This window comes from Chiloscyllium plagiosum, chromosome 6, assembly GCF_004010195.1.
Source record: "Chiloscyllium plagiosum isolate BGI_BamShark_2017 chromosome 6, ASM401019v2, whole genome shotgun sequence".
NCBI classification, from domain to species: domain Eukaryota; kingdom Metazoa; phylum Chordata; class Chondrichthyes; order Orectolobiformes; family Hemiscylliidae; genus Chiloscyllium; species Chiloscyllium plagiosum.
The window spans coordinates 726425-749328 of NC_057715.1; the positions used below are offsets into that span (position 1 = coordinate 726425).

General features: G+C 41.6%; 1 protein-coding gene across 1 annotated transcript in view; it reads right to left on the minus strand.

The window, feature by feature from the left end:
• Positions 1–1197: 1197 nt before the first annotated feature.
• LOC122551103 (neutrophil collagenase-like) overlaps positions 1198–22904 on the minus strand; it is a 36890-nt gene continuing 15183 nt past the window's right edge. The window contains exons 4-10 of the mRNA XM_043692748.1: positions 21635–21760; positions 18761–18916; positions 12910–13027; positions 8511–8644; positions 5880–6036; positions 5681–5778; positions 1198–1536 (exon numbers count right to left, since the gene is read on the minus strand). Of these exons, the coding sequence (XP_043548683.1) occupies positions 1439–1536; positions 5681–5778; positions 5880–6036; positions 8511–8644; positions 12910–13027; positions 18761–18916; positions 21635–21760 (887 nt within the window). The 3' untranslated portion in view covers positions 1198–1438. The remainder of the gene's footprint in view (positions 1537–5680; positions 5779–5879; positions 6037–8510; positions 8645–12909; positions 13028–18760; positions 18917–21634; positions 21761–22904) is intronic.

Genomic DNA, 22904 nt, shown 5'->3' on the forward strand with positions numbered 1-22904 from the left:
TGAATGCAGGAATACCTCGACAGTAGGAATTTTCTAATTCATCTGTTCAGAGATGTTATGACACACCTCAGGAACAAGTAAGACTTGAACCTGGTCCTCCTGGCTCAGCGGGAGGGACACCACCACTGTGTCACAAGACCCCTCAGTTCTTTATGAAACACCCGAAGTCTAACCATCTTCAGCTGCTTTATCAATGATCTTCCCTTCACTAAAAGGTCAGGAGAGGTAATGTTCACTGATGATTGTACAATTTTCTTCACCATTCATGAATCCTCAGATATTGAATCAACCTGTATTTCAATAGGTGAAAGATCGGACAACATTCAGGCTTGGGCTGACAAGTGGCAAGTTACACTCACACCACAGAACTGTCAGACAATCACTATCTCTAAGAAGAGGCATTCTTTCCTCAACGTATAATGCCATTAACATTTCTCATTATCATGGGAATTACCATTGACAGGAACCTGAACTAGATCAGTTATATAAACTACAGTGGCTAAAAGAATGGGTAATTCTTACTTTCACAATGCCTGTCCACCATCTACAATGGAGAAAGTGAGGTCTGCAGATGCTGGAGATCAGAGTCGAGTGTGTTGCTGGAAAAGCATAGCAGGTCAGGCAGCATCCAAGGAACAGGAGAATCGACATTTCGGGTCTGATGAAGGGCTCCAGCCCGATTCGTCAATTTTCCTCGGATGCTGCCTGACCTGCTGTGCTTTTCCAGCAACACTGTCGACACCGTCTACAATGCACAAGTTAAATGTCTTATGGAATTTTCTCCACCAGCTGAATGGGAGAAGCTCCAATAATACACAAGAAGCTTGAAACAATCCAGGACAAAGCAGTCCACTTGATTAGCACCATGTCCACCATGTTCATTATTCATTTCTTCCACCAGGGATGCATAATGCAGCAGTATCTACCACACATAAGATGCATGATAATAATGCAGCCAGCACCTTAAACAGCAGCTCGGCCATTTCGAAGGACAAGGACAGCAGATAAATGGGAACACCAACACCTGCAAATTCCCCTCCAAATCATTTACCAACCTGATTTGGAAATTTATTGCCGTTGCTTTAATGTCCCTGGATCAAAATCCTAGAACTATTCTAATCTGGTTTCATTGTAATTATGTGAAAATGACACACAAGCATTTGCTGCAAATCGAGGTGACAAACAAAGAAGACCATATATGTTGAGATATTTTAATGCTTAATTGTCGTATTGACATTCTCATTACAAGTTTGAACAATTAAATCAGCTGATTAATTAATTTCAAATTAAATGCAACAATTGGATTGTGAAAGAGTTAGTAATTAAGCTTCATTGAGCTAATTTTGCCTTATATCTATGATCATATATCATCCTCTGTAAGTAACATTCCCCAGTGTTGGCGTGCACTACCCAGCAGTCTGGTAGAAAAGCATGTCAGTTATTCACAGTTTAGCCATGGTTGTGGTTCAAATCGCCCGATCAATTGCCTTCCCATGAATTTGAACACAGAAGGTCCACTTATGAGGTAAAATCTCCCTGTCAAATGGAAAAGAAATGTAAATATTATTTGCTTAAAACATGGGAACCACATTTCATTGTGAGGTTCATCATTGTTGTGTTATAACTCTGGCAGGTGACCAGGAGAACTCCCTTCCTAACAGGTTTATTTGGAAGCACTAGCTTTTGGAGCGCTGCTCCTTCATCAGGTGTTTGTATGATTTTTAACTTTGTGCACCCCAATCCAACGCCGGTACCTCCAAACCATCCCTCCCCAACAGCGTTGTGAATCTACCTAAACCAAATGGACTGCAGCAATTCAGGAAATCAGATCCTCACCGTCACCTTCTCAAGGGCAGCTAGAGCTGGGCAATAAATGCTGGCCGAGCCAGTGACACCCACATTCATGAATCAATAAAACAAACAGAGAAAACCTTCAAGATAAACAGATGCCAAATTCCAGCTGATCTGGGAGTTTACATTTGTTCTTGTAATTGACTCAACATCTTTCTGTATTGTTTCATATCATGTAATGTTAGTGGAAGAGCTACAGCAGGAGACAGTAACCTCAGTGTTGGGAGCTCCTGCATTCCTAGCCAAGAAGAGATTGGAGTAAGCCCTGATACTAATTTTCTAAGAGATGACGTGCATTCATGAACAAGATGGCGCAAATAGAGCCAATGATCATTGCCAGGCTAGGAAAGTAGTTTAAGACCAGAAGACAAAGTAGCTTGTTTCAAAATTCTGGATGGGCTTTCTTGAGGACTAAAAATGAGAATCCATTGGTCATTGACCTGCATTCCTTTCCTCAATCCCAGTTGTGGTTAGATTCAGAGTCTTGACAAACTGGGAACAGACAACACTGGCGATGCTCATGTAGGATGCCACCAGGACCCATGTTAGTTTTTACTGTGACCCTGTAAAATACACCAAAGTCAGTGCTAGAGAACACCAGTGACCGCACTCTCACATTAAGGACCAGATTGTGCCAGTAGATATTTGGAGTCATATTTTCTTGAATTTACAAGTTGGACAGATAATATAACTGCTAATCAGCCAAGCTCATAATCAAAGTATGAAATATACAGATTTTTGTCTTGAACAATATTGTTTTTCTAATTTGAAATGAAAGTACAAGAAGTTACACAAAAAAGAATACAGTTAAGTATTTTTGTGGAAATTACAGCTTTGTCTTGGGCCTGGCACTCTCACTTATGAATCAAATGATTAATGTTTGCATTTCTGTTTCAGAGCACCATTGAGGGAATTCAACTCCCACTATACTTACAATGGGTTGGATTTTGCTGGGGAGAAAGTGGACCTGCCAACTAATTTGAAAACTAAGAACAACTCTGCTTCAGTCAATTGGTTAAACACAACACAATTATGTGGCATTCTAGCTGTTAATAAACTCTGTTTGGGGCTTCTATCCTATTAAGTGATGATATAGCACCTCCAAGAACCACTGGCAAATCAAACGGCTGAAGGTTTCACAGTCCTATGGCTGTGGGGAGGCACTGGCTTCATGATATTATTGTTAGCTATTACTCCAGCAACCCAGGCAATATTCTGGGGACCTGGGTTTGAATCCAGCCATGGCAAATAGTGAAGTTTGCATTAACAAAAAAATCTGGAATAAAGAGTTTAATGATGGCCATCAATTCATTGGTGATTGTCAAAAATAGCTGCATGGTTCACTAATGCACTTTAGGGAAGGAAACTGCCATCCTTACCTGGTCTGGCCTATCCAAGTTGACTTTTAACTGCCCTCTGGGCAATTAGGGATGGGCAATAAATGTTGGCCTAACCAGTGATGCACACATCCCATGAGAATAAAAAAAATCAGCACTGCAACAGTGAGCATTGCTGTGTTGAGGGCTGTACATCAAACACTCACTACATAGGAGCATTTGGCACCTTGAGCTAGCTGCTCCATTCAGTAAGATCATGGCCGAATCCACATTCCCACCTATCGCGCTAACATTTGACTCACTTATGTAACAAAAATCTATAAAGGTCTGCACTTAAAATATTGCAAAACCCCCTCCTCCACTATATTGTTGAGCAGAGTTCCAATGTTGCACAATACTCTGAGGGAAAAATAATTCTCCAAATCTCTGTCTTAAATGGGAACTTCTAATTTTAAATCTGTATTCCCAAGCTCTGGACTCACTTCTTTCCGCATTTAACTTGTCAGGACCATTCAATATCTTACATACCTCAACCAAGATCCCCCACCCCCATAGTTTGAATCTCCAATGGAAACCAGCCAAACATGTCTTATAAGACAAGACACTCATCACAGATATTAAGCTAGTAAATGTCCTCTAAACCCCCAATAAATTGACATCCTTCCTTAAATAAGGAGATTAAAACTGCACACAATATTGCAGACCAACTCAGAGAACACTGGAGAAATTCAGTAGGTTCGGCAACATCCATGGAGAGAGGAACAGAGTTAACATTTCAAGTCCATTATGACTCTTCTACAGAGCTCAGTTACTGGTAACTTAGTTCTAAGATACAGTTAAATGGATTTCTCCACTGTGGAGTTCTGAACTGCTTTTTAAAAGAGAGATAGAGAATCATCTGGACCAGCAAGTTAAACCAGCCCTTCCAAGACGATATGTCAATGAAGTTAAATGACCAGCAAGCTACCTGGAGAGAAAGTTAGTGGAGTATTTACTAAATGAAACTTGTTTGACCACTAAAAAGAAGATGACCAGGAACCACAGGAAGAATGAGTTCAGAAGAACAAGACCCATTTCAGCGGTAGGACAGATTTGTTTAGTTTTAAGGAAGATTTTCAGATCATCAATGAGTAAAAGAAGTCTAAGGCTATTTTACTAGCCTCAAAGTGGTCAAAGCCAGTGAGGTGACCTCCTTGTCCATCTTGGAGAGATACAGTAATGGAATGAATACTGTATCCAATTCTCGTTTCCCTGTTATCAAAAGAATATTATTAAGTTGGAGAGGGTTCAGAAGAGGTTTACCAGGATGATGCCAGGAATGGAGGTTTGCACTGGTTGCTCCAAAGGGTCTGTTTCCATGCTGTATGTCTCTATGACTATGAGGCTGGAAGTGTAGGAGGTTTTCATTGGAGTGTAGGAGGTTGAAAGGTGCCTGGGTAGAGGTTTACAAAATCATCAGGTGTATAGATTATGTGAATAAAGGTGTCTTTTCTCTGGGGTGGGAGATTTCAAGACTAAGGGGTATATTTTTAAGGTGGGAGGAGAAAGATTTAAAAAAGACATGTGGGGCAATTTTTTGACACAGACGGTGGTTTGTGTGAGGAATGAAGTTCCAGAGGAAGCGGTGGATGTGGGTACAACTATAACATTTAAAAGACATATAGATTAGTAAATGAATAAAGAATATTTGGAGGGCTATGGGCCTAGTTAATTTTGGGATTATGGTCAGCATGGATTGGTTGTACTGTAGGGTTTGTTTCTCTGCAGCATGACTCTATGTTTCTAATAAACTTATGTCCTTTTATTAAAGTACATTACATGTTTGATTATGCGTGCTTTGCCTGACAACCAGAGCGACTGGGTTGTAAAAGTTCAATGTATAGTCCAACAAACCAGGAGGACATCTTTCTTTACTTGTGTGAAAAGTTTTACTCTGGAATCTGGCTGGTCTTTGTTACCCAACTGTTGGAATTAATGACAATATGAGGTCATTCCCAAACTAAAGGCTGCCTGCACAGGGATGGCTGAATAGGTTAGCCTCTGAGTTGCTTCTGGAGTACCTGGCTCGAATGCTACAAGGTGCTGAATGATCTTGTACACTGCTGGAGTGTGTACCAGTCTACTCAACAGTTCACGGCCCTAACAATATGATTTTGAATAAACCTGTTGGACGATAACCTGGTGTCATGTGACTTCTGACCCTAACAGTGTGAGTAGCGTTGTAAGGTTGACAGCCACACACAAGATTGGGTGTTAGACATCTCCTTCAGATACCTCATGTTCAATTAATATCTGTCACATCATTACACTTACCAATGAAGCACTACTTACATTACAGTACTGCTGCCTCTCATATTCCAATTCAGCTTCACAGGAAACTGCATCTTTTATCTCCTCCAATTGTGTTGCCCTATTTGCCCTTTCTAAAACGTTCCAGGCATGCCCTGATGATTCTGCACTATTTTACTTTGCTCCATCATATGTACACTTACATTTATATGTAACGGCTGCATCCACAGTAGAAATTTGAGGAAAGACATCATTTATTAATCTTGGCCTTCCTCTCATTTGGTTCGTGACGGTATCATATCTAGAGAGAAAAGCATATGATACAATAAGTTATGAACTCCATGGCAAATGTAGAACAAACCATCAGATCAAAAATAAACAAACATTTACTGATACACTTACCTCCAGAATTGATTTCCCACAAAAAATACTATCCACCTCCGTCCAATTTGCATAGCGGCATCTATTTTGCTAACACTACTTGGAAAACCAAACGTAGAGATGGGCTTTGGGAACCCTGAATTCAGAACAGTCCCAGTGAAATGCCAGTATTGATCTCCTGCAAAGTGAATAGTATTTGTTTTTCTAAAAAAAAGTTTGGACAAACCTATTACTCAATCAAAAATGAACATTCAATGTGATATATTCAAGCACCTGAATTAATTTTATTTTAGCACTGGCACACAAATATAAGTTGCGTTAGCAATATTTAGGACAACCAATATAATGACCTATTAGATTAATGTCTTGAGACAAAATATCTGCATGCTGGAATCCAAAACAGGCAGGAGGCTGGAAGAACACAGCAAGCCAGGCAGCATCAGGAGGGGGAGAAGTTGACGTTTTGAGTGTAACCCTTATTCAGGACTGTCTCAGCTAGAACCAAAAAATAAAGCATCAGGATAATCTGTTCCATCTTTGGTTTCAGACTATTTATAAAGAAATGATCATTTGTCATTGTTATCTGCAGCTTTGGCATTTCGATGTATATGTCAGCAAATGGTGAATCCATGGACCAAAATTTCTAGGAAGATGATGAATCAAATTAGTATTGATTCATACAAGTACAATTAGAGAGATTCCTTTAAGAAAATGACAACTTGGAATGCCTTGATTATATGGACTGTGGTAGTTTAGCATTTCTAGGAGGGAGAAGGTGACTGTGAACGAATGTACAATGAAATTGATTCACAAGTGCCTATGATACCAGCCCACTGAGAGCCAAAGCTGCAAAAATATTAGTCAGACAATTCCCATGCACTTCCACATGTAAACAGATCAAAACAGGTCTCAACTTTGAATTCCTGGTGCGATTCTGAATGGTACAGGGAATATTTTATTGTGCACGTTTGGCTCTGAAGGCACCACAAATCAGTGGGCAGATGCTCCATAACCACACGAGCTATCAATCCTTGACCCAGTTCCTGAGGTATGACCATGATCAGAAGCTCTGCTCAGTGAATGTTAGCTATCCTGACAGCAGCTGCGTCATTTCTATTCTGTAACAGTCAGACACATGCACCATGATTAGGCCACAATGCAAAGGAAGATGAAGAAGAGGCTATCTCCTCTGTATGTATTTAATTCAAGAATTTACTTAAATTGAATACTTGACTGCATGAGGACACTGCACTAAAATATGACTGAAGTGGCAACCAGCAACATCATAGGGCAGACCATTAGACTCCCATAATGGTTCGATTGTCAGGACTACTTGGTGAAACCCTTCAATACTCGGTGATGGCTTGCTACATTCTCGAATTGAAGTAACACTTAGCCATCAGGCTTTCACAGACAAGGCAGGAGCAGCAAAAAGAGGAGGAGGAAGAGGGGAGTTATCTGGCAATCCTCCAGATGAAGCACGTAAGAAGATTTTGGTTCTGTTAATTACCTTTACTTTATAAATCCCCCCCTTTATGGAACACTACAACATCTTTTGGCAAACCAGATGTGCTGTGGCACTTAGAGCCAGAGATGTACAGTACAGAAACAGACTCTTCAGTCCAACTCACTCATGTCGACCAGATATCTTAACCTGATCTAGTCCCATTTGCCAGCACTTTTCATATCCCTCCAAACCCTATTCATATAACCATCCAGATACATTTTAATTGTTGTCATTGTACCAGCTTCCACCACTTCGTCTGGCAGCTCATTCCAGACACGCACCACCCTCTGAGTGAAAATGTTGCCCCTTAGTTCTCTTTTATATCTTTCCCCTCTCACCCTGAACCTATGCCCTCTAGTTCTGGACTCTCCCACCCCAGGGAAAAGACTTTGTCTATTTATCCAATCCATGGTCCTCATAATTTTGTAAACCTCTATAAGGTCACCCCTCAGCCTCCAATGCTCCAGGGAAAACAGCCCCAGCCTGTTCAGCCTCTCCTTGTAGCTCAAATCCTCCAACCCTGGCAACATCCTTGTAAATCTTTTCTGAATCCTTTCAATAGGAAAGAGACCAGAATTGCACGCAATATTCCAAAACTGGCCTAACCAATGTCCTGTACAGCCGCAACAATGCCTCCCAACTCCTATACTCAATGCTTGACCAGTAAAGGAAAGCATACTAAACGCCTTCTTCACTATCCGATAAATGAAAAACAAAAGAAAAGGTCTGTTTCATGCTATGACTCTTAAGTTACAATTCAAATTATACTTGAATTGGACAGTGAAAGTGGAAGTCTAACTATACACTGCTAGAAGCTTTGACCCATGTGGTGAACTTGATTTCAAAAGAAATACTACAGAACAAATTAAATTAACCATGGATCTTGTATGCGCATTATGTCCCAAGCACATTTTCCCCTCTGGAGAAGTATTGGAAGGTTCAGCAGGCCAGTTGTTAACCTGCTGACCTGTATGGTCTGTCCATTGCAAACAAAACCTGGAGCTTCTCATACAGGAGAGTTTCTAGCTCAAAGGCAGGAATGCTACCGATGAGTCACAAGATTTCCTTTTGCATCAGAATCAATACACTATTATTACTTACATGGAAATAGATTTGGGACTAAAAGTAGGTAGGAAATGTGTAACCTGTGAAGAAGAGAATATTGTTTCTCCTTTGGCGACTCCTGCTGTACTTAACAGCAGCATCAATATTTGATGTGATACTTGGCCAAGTGTTGTTCACTGGAATTATTCTTGAAGACCTTGCAGTCCGATAGAACCTGTACAACAATGAACAAAATTGTATCAGTGGTCATCCTGACTGGATGAGATAATTTTCAACAAATCCGTTGAGAGCTGGAACAATTGGCCATTGGTACAAAATCAGAAATTCCCTCAATGGACTTTCATCCATAATTACGGGGAAGAAATTTGTTGTACTTACCATATAAAGCAAAGTTAAAGAAGTTTTAGGAGTTTTCATTGTGTTGTCTTTTTTTTCAGCATAATCTGTTTAGAGTTGACCAAACAAGTGTAAAACAGCAAGAGATTTTGCATGTAAATTTTATCCAAAGCAAATTATGTATTCTTGGTAATTTTAATGAGTTTTAAAACATCAAGCTGGTTTATGTTTCACCCATAAATTAGATTTTGCCATTCAATAGAATTGGCCACAAAGGTGAGTTATTGCTAATTGCCCTGTGGGACTGTTGGACTCAAAGAGGCTCTGAAGAGGAAACTTGCTTTTCATGCAAGGACAACAATGAATAAGAAATTTAGAAACAGAGAAGATAGCAAGAGTAGCCTTTTGGTTCTTCACACCTGCTCCTTCATTCAGTATGATCATGGCTAATCATCCAACTCAGTAATCTGTTCTGCTTTCATCCCATACCCTTTGATCCCTATTGCCTTAGTTTTTTCTTGAAAACATTCACAATTTTGGCCTCAACTACTTTCATGGCAGAGAATTCCAGGGGCTCACCAATCTCTGGGTGAAGACATTTCACTTTATCACAGTCCTAAATGGCCTATCCTTTATCTTTATACTGAGACCCTTGGTTCTGCACACCTCAGTCATCAGGAACACCCTTCCTGCATTTATCCTGTCTTGTCGAGTTAGCATTTTTACAAGTTTCTATGAGATGGTGAAGATGAGGTGTTGGGCGCTGGAGAATTGAAGGTTTTGGAGGGTGGGTTGAATTATTTCACCCTCTAACAACCCCTCCTCCCACCTCTGGCAAATTCCATCCTACGCTTCTTCCTCGCCCATCGGCCCAACTGGTCCCATCTACTGACACACTCATCCGTTTGGCAGAACTGGTCCTCACCCTCAACAATTTCTTCTTTGGTTCCTCCTACTTCCTATACACCAAAGGAGTGGCCTTGGGCACCAGCATGGGCCTGAGCTATGCCTGCCTCTTCATAGGATTCATCCACAACTATACTGGCACCATCCCTCACCTCATTCTCTGCTATATTGATGACTGCATTGGTGTTGCCTTGTGCTTCTGCCAGGAGCTTGAGCAGTTCATCAACTTCACCAACACCTTCCACCGAGCCGTCAAATGCACCTGGACCATTTCTGACACCTCCCTCCCCTCCCTGGACCGTCTCTATCTCCAGAAATGAACTTACCACTAACATCCATTTCAAACCCATCGACTCCCACAACTACCTCCTCATGCCCACCGTCCAGCAAAAATGCTATTCCATACTCTCAATTCCTCTGCCTCCACTGCAACTGCTCTCAGGATGAGGCATTCCACCTCAGGACATTCCAAATATCCACCTACCTTAGGGACTGTAGTTTCTCCTCCTCGGTAATTAAGGATACCCTCAACTGCATCTCTTCTATCTGCTGCACGTATGCCCTCAAAACCCCTCCCCACTACACTGAGTCTCCTTAGTCTTCATGTACCACCCCACCAGCCTCTGATCCATCGCATCATCCTCTGACATTTCTGCCACCTACAATCAGACCCACCACCAGAAATATATTTCCTTCCCTACCTTGTCCGCTTTCAGCAAGGACTGTTCACTCTGTGACTCCCACGTCAACTCTACATTCCCCACCAACTCTACACTCCTCACCAACTCTACACTCCTCACCAACTCTACATTCCCCACCAACTCTACACTCCTCACCAACTCTACATTCCTCACCAACTCTACACTCCTCACCAACTCTACATTCCCCACCAACTCTACATTCCTCACCAACTTCTCCACCACAGCCGGTGCCTTTCCCTACAACTGCAAAAAGGTGCAACACCTGAGCTCTCACCTCTGTGCAAGGCCCTAGACAATTCGTCTAGATCTGACAGAGATTCACCTGCACTTCATCCAACCTGATCTAGTGTATCTGTTGCTCCCGATATGTTCTCTTCTATATTGGGGAGACCAAACGCAGCCTTGGAGACTGGTTCGCGGAGCATCTGAGCACTGCCTACATCAACCAACCCAACCTTCCGGTTACCATCCAATTTAATTCCCCCTCCCACTCCCTTGGCAACATGCCCATCCCTGGCCTCCATCACTATCAGAGTGAAGCCAAACACACTTCACCAGCCTCAAACTCCCTCCACCCCCAGCCTTATCTCACATCCAGCTCCCCCCCAGCCCCCCATTCGCCTCCCTGACCTGACCTAACCTGTCCATCTTCCCACTCACAAATGCATGACTGCCTGCCACTGACCAATCACAATAACCTACTACCTGCATCCCCCTATGACCATCCCACCTACCCTTCCCCCAGCCCCACCCCACTCTCTCTATTTACTTCTGGGCTCCCTCTTCCTCCTCAGGCCTGATGAAGGGTTTCCTTCATTGATTTTCCTCCTGCTTGGATGCTGTCTGACCTACTGTGCTTTTCCAGCTTCACATCTATTGAGTACTGGGACCTCAACTGATTACAATTCATTTAAATGACTTGGGCAAAGAGGTGGTATGGTTGTGGATGACATAAAGATAGGTAAGAAAGTAAATTTTGAAGAAAACATAAGGAAATTACAAAAAGATACAGAGCGGTTACACGTGTGGGCAAAGATCTGGAAAATGGAGTATATTGTGGGAAAATGTGAAATTGTCTAGTTCAGCAGGAAGAATAAAAAGGAAACATTTCCAAGTGGTGAGAAATTGCAAAATCGAGAGAATGGTGCTGGAAAAGCACAGTGGGTCAAACAGCATCTGATGAGAAGGAAAATCAGGAATTCCTGATGAAGGGCTTATGCCCAAAACATTGATCCTCCTGCTCCTCGGATGCTGCCTGACCTGCTGTGCTTTTCCAGCACCACACTCTCGACTCTGATCACCAGCATCTGCAGTCCTCACTTTCTTCCAGTACTATTGCATGAACCTCAAAAGGATAATATACAGGTATAGCAAGTAGTCGGGAAAAATAATAGAATGTTATTTTTGGGAATTTAATACAAAAGTAAAGAGGTCATGCTTCAGTTATGCAAGATACTGTTGAATATTTTAAAAGCAGAGTTGAATAGTTTCTTATTAAACAAGGGAGCAAAAGGCTATCAGGGGTAGGTGGTAATGTAGGTTATAATCTGATCAGTCAGAATCACATGGAGTGGTGGAGCAGATAAGGGACTAAATGACCTACTGTTGCTCCTTATACACATGTTGCAAATTCTTTTATAATGAATTTATGATGCTGTATATAGAAATCTCACCCCATCAATGATTTTGTAGATTCCCTGCAGTATGGAAACAGGCCCTTCAGCCCAACAAGTCCACACCGACCCTCCGAAGAGGAAACTGGAGCACCCGGAGGAAACCCATGCAGACACAGGGAGAGTGTACAAACTCCACACAGACAGTCACCCGAGGCTGGAATCGAACCTGGGACCCTGGTGCTGTGAAGCAGCAGTGCTAACCACTGAGACACCGTATTTATTGATTCTGACAACTTTTTTTTTCCTAGAACAGATATTGCTCTGTTTTGGTTTTGTTTGGTGCCAGTTACTTGTTTACTTCCCTATCATTTAAAATGGAGGTCAGACATGTTAATAACATTTGACAGTAGAAATTTGGTCCAAAGACTGAAAAGAGGAAGGTAGCAATCCTGGGATCACATCATGTAATTCCCATCAGATTATGGCTCTGATTCCATCCATTGTCTGGTTCTTTACAAGAATGACCAACCCTGACCCTAACTCTGACCCTAACCCTATTTATATGGCCAATAAATAGCAAAATAAACCATGCTATTTATTGTTCCACTTTGGAATTTGTAGTTGTTCCACTTGCACTGTTTTAAGGTTTTTGGAGCAGTGAGTCGCCCATGTATCAAATCTTGAAGGGACCACTAGTGGCAGGAAATACATGAATTAAAAGGAGATAATACTGAAAATAATCACTTGATCTCAGTTTCTTCCTGGTGGAAAGAAAAGGTAGTTTGGGCCTGTGAATAGCTCAAACATTGTTCATGAGAAGGCAGTTATTGTTCTCAGTCTTGTCGTTAATGTCAGCTCATTGATTCTTGTTACCTTTGCTCCATACAGTTTAAATACTAAGAGGCTAACAGGAAGTTTACCCATTCTTGAAGAAAAGAAAATTGCCATTGAATCTGACAGCAGCATCCATGAACACATCTGGATCACAGGGTAACGGTCCTTGTGTTGGATTTGTGCCTGGTGGCGTAACTGGGCCTCCTGAATTTAACAAAAAATATAGATAGTAAGATGAAAATAGGGACCAATTAACACCCTGTGAATGAGTTCACATGCAGAATGAAAGGTGGACTGATGGTTTAACAGGCTTTACATTTAATGTGTCAGGTGCTTTCACCAGCATTCTTGGGTATATCTGATCTCATTGGTAGTACAGATCCACAGAAGTGGTGGCATTGTCATTTGGAATGAGGGAGTAACTCTGGGAGATCTTAACATTGACCATGAATCCAATGAATTGGTGCAGGAAATGGGTCTTCAGACCAATGAGCCTGCTCTATTGGTCAGTAAGTACATGACTGACCTGATGTTTTAATTCCATTTTCCTGCACATCTCCCAAAACTCTTAGCTCTCCTCTAAATCAAAGGTTTGTCTAACCCAGCCTTCAATATATTAAATGGCTTTGATTTCTGCTGCTCTCTTCAGAAAAGACTGTCAAAACTTAATGCAACTCTGAAAAAGAAATTCTTCCTCATTTATGTTATAAAAGAGGAAGTCCTTATTTTTAAACTGTTCCCCATTTCAAGATTCCACTACAATGGAAACTCCTAGCATTTACCCTGTGAAACCCTCTCAGAATACATGTTTCAGAAAGATCACTTCTTATTCAGAAGCTGCAACTGGGCTAAATCTCATCAACCTTTGCTCATAAGACAAGCCCTTCCTCCAGCCAAATGAACCTTCTCCGAGTTATTTTTAACAGGAGGGGAGGTGTAGTAGTCAATATCACTGGGCTGATAATCCAGAACAACAGATTAATGCTGTGGAATCATCAGTACAAATTCCATGAAGGCAGATGGTGAAATTTGATTGCAATAAATTTCAATAAAAGATGTATTTTTCACAAATATAAAACTGATTTAATAACAATCATGTACAAATTGCCAATTATTGTTAAAAACATATATATCTGGTACAATAATCCTCTATAGGGAAAGAAATCTACCATCCTTAGCAAGTCTGGCCTACATATGACTTCAGACCCACATCAATGCAATTGACTCTTAACTTCCCTGTGAAGTAGGCCGGAGAGCCATTCAGTTCAAGATTAATTTGGATGGGCAACAAATTGCCAAGCAACTAAAGAAATTGAGGGTTTCGTTAAGAAAAAGGAGGAAGCGTATGTCAGGTATAGACAGGATATGCTGAAAATGTGTTGCTGGAAAAGCGCAGCAGGTCAGGCAGCATCCAGGGAACAGGAGAATCGACGTTTCTGGCATAAGCCCTTCTTCAGGAATCCTGAGGGCTTATGCCCAAAACGTCGATTCTCCTGTTCCCTGGATGCTGCCTGACCTGCTGCGCTTTTCCAGCAACACATTTTCAGCTCTGATCTCCAGCATCTGCAGACCTCACTTTCTCCTTATAGACAGGATATATCGAGTGAATCCTTAGAAGAGTATAAAGGAAGTAGGAGTATATTTAAGAGGGAAATCAGGAGGGCAAAAAGGGGACATGAGATAGCTTTGGCAAATAGAATTAAGGAGAATCCAAAGGGTTTTTACAAATACATTAAGGACAAAAGGTAACTAGGGAGAGAATAGGGCCCCTCAAAGATCAGCAAGGCAGTCTTTGTGTGGAGCCGCAGAAAAGGGGGGAGATACTAAACAAATATTTTGCATCAGTATTTACTGTGGAAAAGGATATGGAATATATAGATTGTAGGAAAATAGATGGTGACACCTTGCAAAATGTCCACATTACAGAGAAGGAATGCTGGATGTCTTGAAACACATAAAGGTGGATAAATCCCCAGGACCTGATCAGGTGTACCCTAGAGCACTGTGGGAAGCTAGAGAAGTGATTGCTGGGCCTCTTGCTGAGATATTTGAATCATTGGTAGTCACAGGTGAGGTGGCGGAAGACTGGAGGTTGGCAAACGTGGTGCCACTGTTTAAGAAGGACAAGCCAGGGAACAATAGTCCAGTGAGCCTGATGTCTTAGGTCAAGTTGTGGTGGGCAAGTTGTTGGAGGGAATCCTTAGGGACAGGATGTACATGTATTTGGAAAGGCAAGGACTGATTAGGGATAGTCAACATGGCTTTGTGCGTGGGAAATCATGTCTCACAAACTTGCTTGAGTTTTTTGAAGAAGTAACAAAGACGATTGATGAGGGCAGAACAGTAGATGTGATCTATATGGACTTCACTAAGACGTTCAACAAGGTTCCCCATGGGAGACTGGTTAGCAAGGTTAGATCTCACGGAATACAGGGAGAACTAGCCATTTGGATACAGAACTGGCTCAAAGGTAGAAGACAGAGGGTGGTGGTGGAGGGTTGTTTTTCAGACTGGAGGCCTGTGAGCAGTGGAGTGCCACAAGGATTGGTGCAGGGTCCTCTACTTTTTTTCATTTACATAAATAATTTGGATGCGAGCATAAGAGGTACAGTTAGTAAGTTTGCAGATGACACCAAAATTGGAGATGTAGTGGATAGCAAAGAGGGTTACATCAGATTATAACAAGATCTTGACCAGATGGGCCAATGGGCTGAGAAGTGGCAGATGGAGTTTAATTCAGATAAATGCGATGTGTTGCATTTTGGGAAAGCAAATCTTATCAGGACTTATACACTTAATGGTAAGGTCCTGGGGAGTGTTGCTGAACAAAGAGACCTTGGAGTGCAGGTTCATAGCTCCTTGAAAGTGGATTAGATTAGATTACATTACAGTGTGGAATCAGGCCCTTAGGCCCAACAAGTCCACACCGACCCGCCGAAGCGCAACCCACCCATACCCCTACATTTACCCCTTACCTAACACTACAGGCAATTTAGCATGGCCAATTCACCTAACCTGCACATTTTTGGACTGTGGGAGGAAACCCACGCAGACACGGGGAGAACGTGCAAACTCCACACAGTCAGTCACCTGAGGCGGGAATTGAACCCGGGTCTCAGACGCTGTGAGGCAGCAGTGCTAACCACTGTGCCACCGTGCCGCCCTGAGTTGCAGGTAGATAGGATAGTGAAGAAGGCATTTGGTATGCTTTCCTTTATTGGTCAGAGTACTGAGTACAGGAGTTGGGAGGTCATGTTAGAACTGTACAGGACATTGGTTAGGCCACTGTTGGAATATTGCGTGCAATTCTGGTCTCCTTCCTATCGGAAAGATGTTGTGAAACTTGAAAGGGTTCAGAAAAGACTTACAAGGATGTTGCAAGGATTTGAGCTATAGGGAGAGGCTGAACAGGCTGGGGCTGTTTTCCCTGGAGCATCAGAGGCTGAGGGATGACCTTATAAAGATTACAAAGTTATGAGGGGCACTGATAGGATAAATAGACAAAGTCTTTTCCCTGGGGCCGGGAAGTCTGCAACTAGAGGGCATAGGTTTAGGGTGAGAGGGGAAGATATAAAAGAGACCTAAGGGGGTGGTAAGTGTATGGAATGAGCTGCCAGAGGAAGTGGTGGAGGTTGGTATAATTGCAACATTTAAGAGGCATCTGGATGGGTATATGAATAGGAAGGGTTTGGAGAGATATGGGCCAGGTGCTGGCAGGTGGGACTAGATTGGGTTGGGATATCTGGTCAGCATGGACGGGTTGGACCGAAGGGTCTGTTTCCATGCTGTACACCTCTATGACTCAATGCCCTCATCCCATGTAAGAATAAAGAAAAATAAAAATGATCTCTCTTTAAGTAAAGAGACCAAGACTATACATTGTACAGGTTAAACATCACACAACACCTGGTTATAGTCCAGGTTGTGTGATTTTTAACTTTGCCCACCTCAGTCCAACATCAGCTCCTCCCCATCACTCTATCAGGTGCAGTCTTAGCAATTCCGCTGCAGAATTGTATGAAGGTTTTTATTTGTTTGGACTGCCTTCCCCTTGAAATGGAGCCCAGCATTCGGTTTGCCTGTTTTGCAGATGTTTGCTTTATCTGCAGGCTAACTTTTTTGATTCATGCAACAGGACAACAACATTTCTCTGCATTACTACGTACTGCTCTCTACCTGCATTCAAATAATACTCTGCTTTTCTATTCTTCCTGTCAGAAGGTTAATCTTACATTTTCCCATGTTCAATTCCAATTTTTTGCTTACTCGCTTAACCCATCTTTAAATCATTTCCATCTCTATCTCTTTATCTTCGCTTGCTTTCCTCCATATACACTGTATTTGTATCCTAAATAAATTTGGCTACAATACAGACTGTCCCTTCAGCCATGATATTGATATAGCTTATAAATAGTTGAACCCCACCAGTGGACACTGCAGCTGCCCACTGATCAGTGTTTGGCAACCTGAAAACGGTGAAGATAACTCTATTTCTGCTAAGTTAGCCACTACCCAACCATGTTGAACTATCACCCTGTACCATGAGCTCTTATCTTGCGCAGCAACTGTTTAAGTATTTCCTCATCAAATGCCTGTTGGAAATCAAACACACTACACCTATTGGTTACTTCGATGATGCATTTTAAAGGATTCTACTACATTTCAAGTATGATTCCCTTTTTTACAAAAGGATGTTGACTCTGTCTGTTTGCCTTATGGGTTTTTTTTGTGTCCTGTTATCACCTCATTAATAAAGGATTTCGGTATTTTTGCGATAACAGATTTTAGACTAACGAGTCTATTATTTCCCGTTTTCTTTTTATCAGACCAAAATGGGGAAGGAAACAGCCTTATGATTGCTACTGACTTTCCTCTCCCCCAGTTAATTCATCAGTATTTCTTAAACGCAGCAGGTCAGGCAGCATCCAAGGAGCAGGAGAGTTCTTCCCGAAGCTTATGCCTGAAACATCGATTCTCCTGCTCCTTGGATGCTGCCTGACCTGCTGCGCTTTTCCAGCAACATATTTTTCAGCTCTGATCTCCGGCATCTGCAGTCCTCACTTTCTCCCAGTATTTCTTAAAGTCAAATATCATTTTGGTAAAACCATTGAAGTTAACCAAAGCACAGGTTGCACTCTGGATAAGGAAGTTCAATGTCTATCAAGAAAAATAATTCAGCAGCACCATGATTGACTGAATCCTGAAGAACATTTCTGCCAGATGAAACAGAATAGCAAGTATTGATAATCCAGTATGAAGGAAAAACATTGAGAATTCCTGCTTTCGTAGCCTGATACTATTACCTTCTGTGTCTTCAGCTTTAAGCTGTGGAATTCTCTGTGAAAACTAATCTGCGTGTTTATCTTTCTTTTCTGATGTTAGACAACATCCTTTGTTCATTTGCCTTGATATTTCCTAAACTGATTAGGTTAAAATTTTGATTCACTTACTTAATCTACCTCTTTGTACATGGTATCCTGAGATACCATGTACAAAGGCCCACATGCACACATATATTTTGTGGGGTGAATTTGTACTTGCAGAGTTACATTGCACTTTGCTTAACAGACAATCAATTTTTCAATGTATAATTTCAGTTACATCACACTGCAAATTTTTGCTATAAATTCTGTGTTACGATCGAGCCCTCCACAATCACCTGATGAAGGAGCGTCGCTCCGAAAGCTAGTGCTTCCAATTAAACCTGTTGGACTATAACCCGTTGTTGTGTGATTTTTAACTTTGTACACCCCAGTCCAACACCGGCATCTCCGAATCATATCCTGAGGTAGGTTTTGAAACCAGAATATCTAACCCATATGGAGAATTCTACCACACACCTCCAGATGCTAAAGCTAAATTCAGTTTGATTATTCCCTTGTGAAGCTTTTTAAATTTAAGTACACCCTTAATAAATAGAAGTCAATGCTGTTATACCGTATAAATTCTGGATTCCTGCAACATCATCACCCAAAAGCTGAAATGGATCCCTAAAAGAGTAGAACGGAAACATCACAGCGTTTTTATCATTCGAATGACCAAGACCCAGAGAATGTCCAATTTCATGCGTGACAACTATCTCCAAGTTGATTCCTAAACAAACAAAATTAAAACATTGCATTCAAAGCTGATTTTATTTACATTTATCAGAAATAAGTTATTTTATTATTTCTAAGAAAGATATCAGTTCATTTGTCAATCATTTATGTTACTATTGAAATTGATTCTCGAATTTCTGTCAGATAAGCATACAATGAAGATGAGGCAAACTCCTGCCTTTCTAATTAGTCACAGATTTATATTGTTTCAAAGTGGTCAATTCAAAAACCACCATATTTTAGCCAAGTATCAATTTTATCAAGTTTCTGGAAAGGTTTCTCTCTGAAGCTTGGTGGGATTTCTCTTTGTATTATTCTGAACTTGCCTCATGAGTTACTACCATAGCCCTCATTGTGGTCCCACTGCTGGTCTGATTGTAGCATCTTCCCGCGGAACTTGCCGCTCACTGGAATTCATGAACGGACCAGAAAGTGAAAATAAGAAGGAACTAGTGTTTGCATTGTGTACAGGTAGTTTGAGGTTCTGCGAGGTGGGGTGGTGGACAGCAATAAATTTCCTCTTCCCTGAGGATTAGTGGAAGACACCATGTTAGCAGACCCTGTCAGGCTGGACTGAGAATGCCAACCATTAAGTATGATCTCTACTGTCTGGAGCAATGCTCAGCAATGAAGGAAGAAGGTCAATGACTTTTTCTGCATCTCCAGGATAAGTGCCACCATTCTCTCTCTGCCACCTCACACCCATTCCATCTCTGCTACTGCAACTATCTATTGTCAAGAAAAAAAACTAATAAGGCATCTCAGTAATCTAATGGAGTCAGGTGACCCATGACCTTTCGGATTGTTACAGTGTATGGATAAAAACTCCAATGTGGAGTCGGATCTGGCAATCTGTACACTGCAGAACTGGTACAGGCAATATTCATGCAGCCAGGTCTTGGACAATCAGCTTCCTTTCGAAACTGACAAACCTGGAATCATCTGGCGAAGTGCTAGCAGCCATATGATACATGAATGTACTGTTGTTTATATCTTCAGTGTTCCTGCCATCTTAGATGAATGCAATGCAGACTTTGTGGTACTCAGCTAAGTAAGAGGCCAGAAGCCTAGCATAACAAGGTCAGTACTTGACAATGGAAGGTTCAAATCCATGTTTTGCAACCCCCGAATATGGAAAGTAATCACCTCAATGGATTTTCCCACCTCTACCCAATGCTGGTTTGACACAGAGGACTATAGACTCAAGAAGGACACAAAGAGAGGAATTAAAGCAGAAACTGGAGACCCAGCTCAATTTACTCTTGCATTTTCTTCAACAGAGAGCACCTTTGACTGGCTACCGAGCTACAGAGCTACTCCAGTACCTTGTATCTCAGGACGAGCAATGTCAGACTCACCAGACCCAGGAGACAAACTTGGTAAAAAAAACTCAAAGACTAGAACCCTCCCTAGATGACAGGAGAAGACCAAATTGGCTACTGCAGATCCTGAAACATCAGTCAACTCTTAAAGCCTGAGGAACAGCCTGGCTCATGAATAGGTATTTACAGTCCTTTCAAATAGATAGTTCAAATAGGTTAGGGTTAAGATTAGCGTTAGGGTTAGTATTAAGGTTAGGGTTAGGGTTAAGGTTAGGGTTAGGGTTAGAGTTAGGGTTAGGACCCCATATAACAACCACAACAAAACCGAGACTGTAACTTCGGCGGGTCGGTGTGGACTTGTTGGGCCGAAGGGCCTGTTTCCACACTGTAACGTAATCTAATCTAATCTAACTAAACTGGAAATGACATCACCAGCCCTAGAAGGCCCAGATACATAAATAGTAAGTGGGACAACACTTCATCAGAGGTGCGCTGATGATTTTATTCAAAATTGTGACAAAACGTCTGTGAATAAATGTACCAGCTCAGTGAGCAAGTCAACAACCTCATCCACAACCTTATTGAATGGTCTGAATTATGGAAAAAGCTTCTCATTAAGCATAGTGGAGCAGGAGTGTCTTCTTATGTGTCATATTTGAAGGATTTTCATGTTGATAATCATCGTAGCTACACACTTTCAGGACTCAAACTTGCATGTTGTAATATGATGTACATGTATGGTAGTTTATCTCAACCTGTGGTCAATCGTAATTTGTTTGGAAGCCAGTACATGAGTCTAACCCCACAAGCCGAATACTGTATAGCCAGAATTCTGCATGCATCTTTGAATCCACTGTTTTCTTCTGCAACATTTAAGAAGTGAATGCAGAGTCAGGGTGGGGCTTCTAAACCACAACAAGTGATGTTCAGCACAGAAACACTGGAGAGCTGCATGAGAGTCATGAATCATTTATGAGTTTCTAGACTTGAAGCATTAACACTGTTTCTCCTTCTACAGATACTACCAGACCTGTTTAGATTTCCAATGTATTTTGTGTCAAAATTATCCATGCTTAAAGACTTTATGTTAAACAGCTTAGACCCCCTGTTTGACAATCTAAATATTTTGATCACGAATATGAAAAGAATTCACAGCACAGTTTCCAAGTTATGCAATCTTTGCATGTGGGGACCATTATTGCTAAAGAATAAATCAAAGTTAGGTAGCAATACCTCACTCTTTACTGCATTTATCATTTGATCTCATTCTTCAAAACCATGCCTATACCAGTACCAACAAACAGCTTCCCTGCTACCTCAGACTTTATTGTTTGACATCAGCAAGGACTCAAGTTATTTAACTTATCTAGTTAATTTTGAGAACTGTTTACCAGCATTTCCTGTTGTCCAAATCTCATCGTCATCAAAATGAGCATCACCTCCAAGGCCTGGTCCAGGAGCAAAGGCATGAGCCAGAACCCCACCTGATCCATCAAAAGAAATTCCATCTCCATGATCTAGCAAAAGGTATTGAACAGACATATTAATTAATAATCTGTAATAAGGAATGAAACATCATAGGTGTTTGTTTGCAAAATGCTGGAAATAGCACAGTTAAACAATCGGCTGTGGTAAATAATAATATTAGGCATGCACTGATAATTAGACCAAAGAATTTAATTCATTAGCCTTTGTTCCGAGGACAGATTTTTAAAAATCCTTCAAACATGGGATGTAGATATCATTTACAATGCCAGCATTAGGTAATGCTGAATCAGCACCTTGAGTACAATTGAAAGGCTTGCTCAGCCATTTCAGATGGCAGTTAAGAACAGCTCGAGATTTCTGGAGTCATATATAGGTTAGACATAGATAAGGCTGGTATATGTGCTTTACTAAAGCTTAAAAATCACACAACACCAGGTTATAGTCCAACAGGTTTAATTGGAAGCACTAGCTTTCGGAGCGACGCTCCTTCATCAGGTGATGGTGGAGGGCTCAATCCTGACACACAGAATTTATAGCAAAAATTTACAGTGTGATGTAACTGAAATTATACATTGACAAATTGATTGTCTATGAAGCCTTTCATCTGTTAGAATACAGTGATAGTTTCACTTCTTTCATGTGTAAATCACAAAACCTTTTTTCTAAAAAGTTGCATTCTCGGGTTAGCTGTTAACAATGGTGATAGCTAGACAATATGTTGAAGGTTCTGGATTAGTGGTGCTGGAAGAGCACAGCAGTTCAGGCAGCATCCGAGGAGCAGTAAAATCGATGTTTTGGGCAAAAGCCCTTCATCAGGGATAAAGGCAGAGAGCCTAAAGCGTGGAGAGATAAGTGAGAGGAGGGTGGGGGTGGGGAGAAAGTAGCATAGAGTACAATAGGTGAGTGGGGGAGGGGATGAAGGTGATAGGTCAGGGGCGTGGAGTGGATAGGTGGGCAAGAAGATAGGCAGGTAGGACAAGTCATGGGGACAGTGCTGAGCTGGAAGTTTGGAACTGGGGTGAGGTGGGGAAAGGGGAAATGAGGAAACTGTTGAAGTCCACATTGATGCCCTGGGGTTGAAGTGTTCCGAGGCGGAAGATGAGGCGTTCTTCCTCCAGGCGTCTGGTGATGAGGGAGCGGCGGTGAAGGAGGCCCAGGACCTCCATGTCCTCG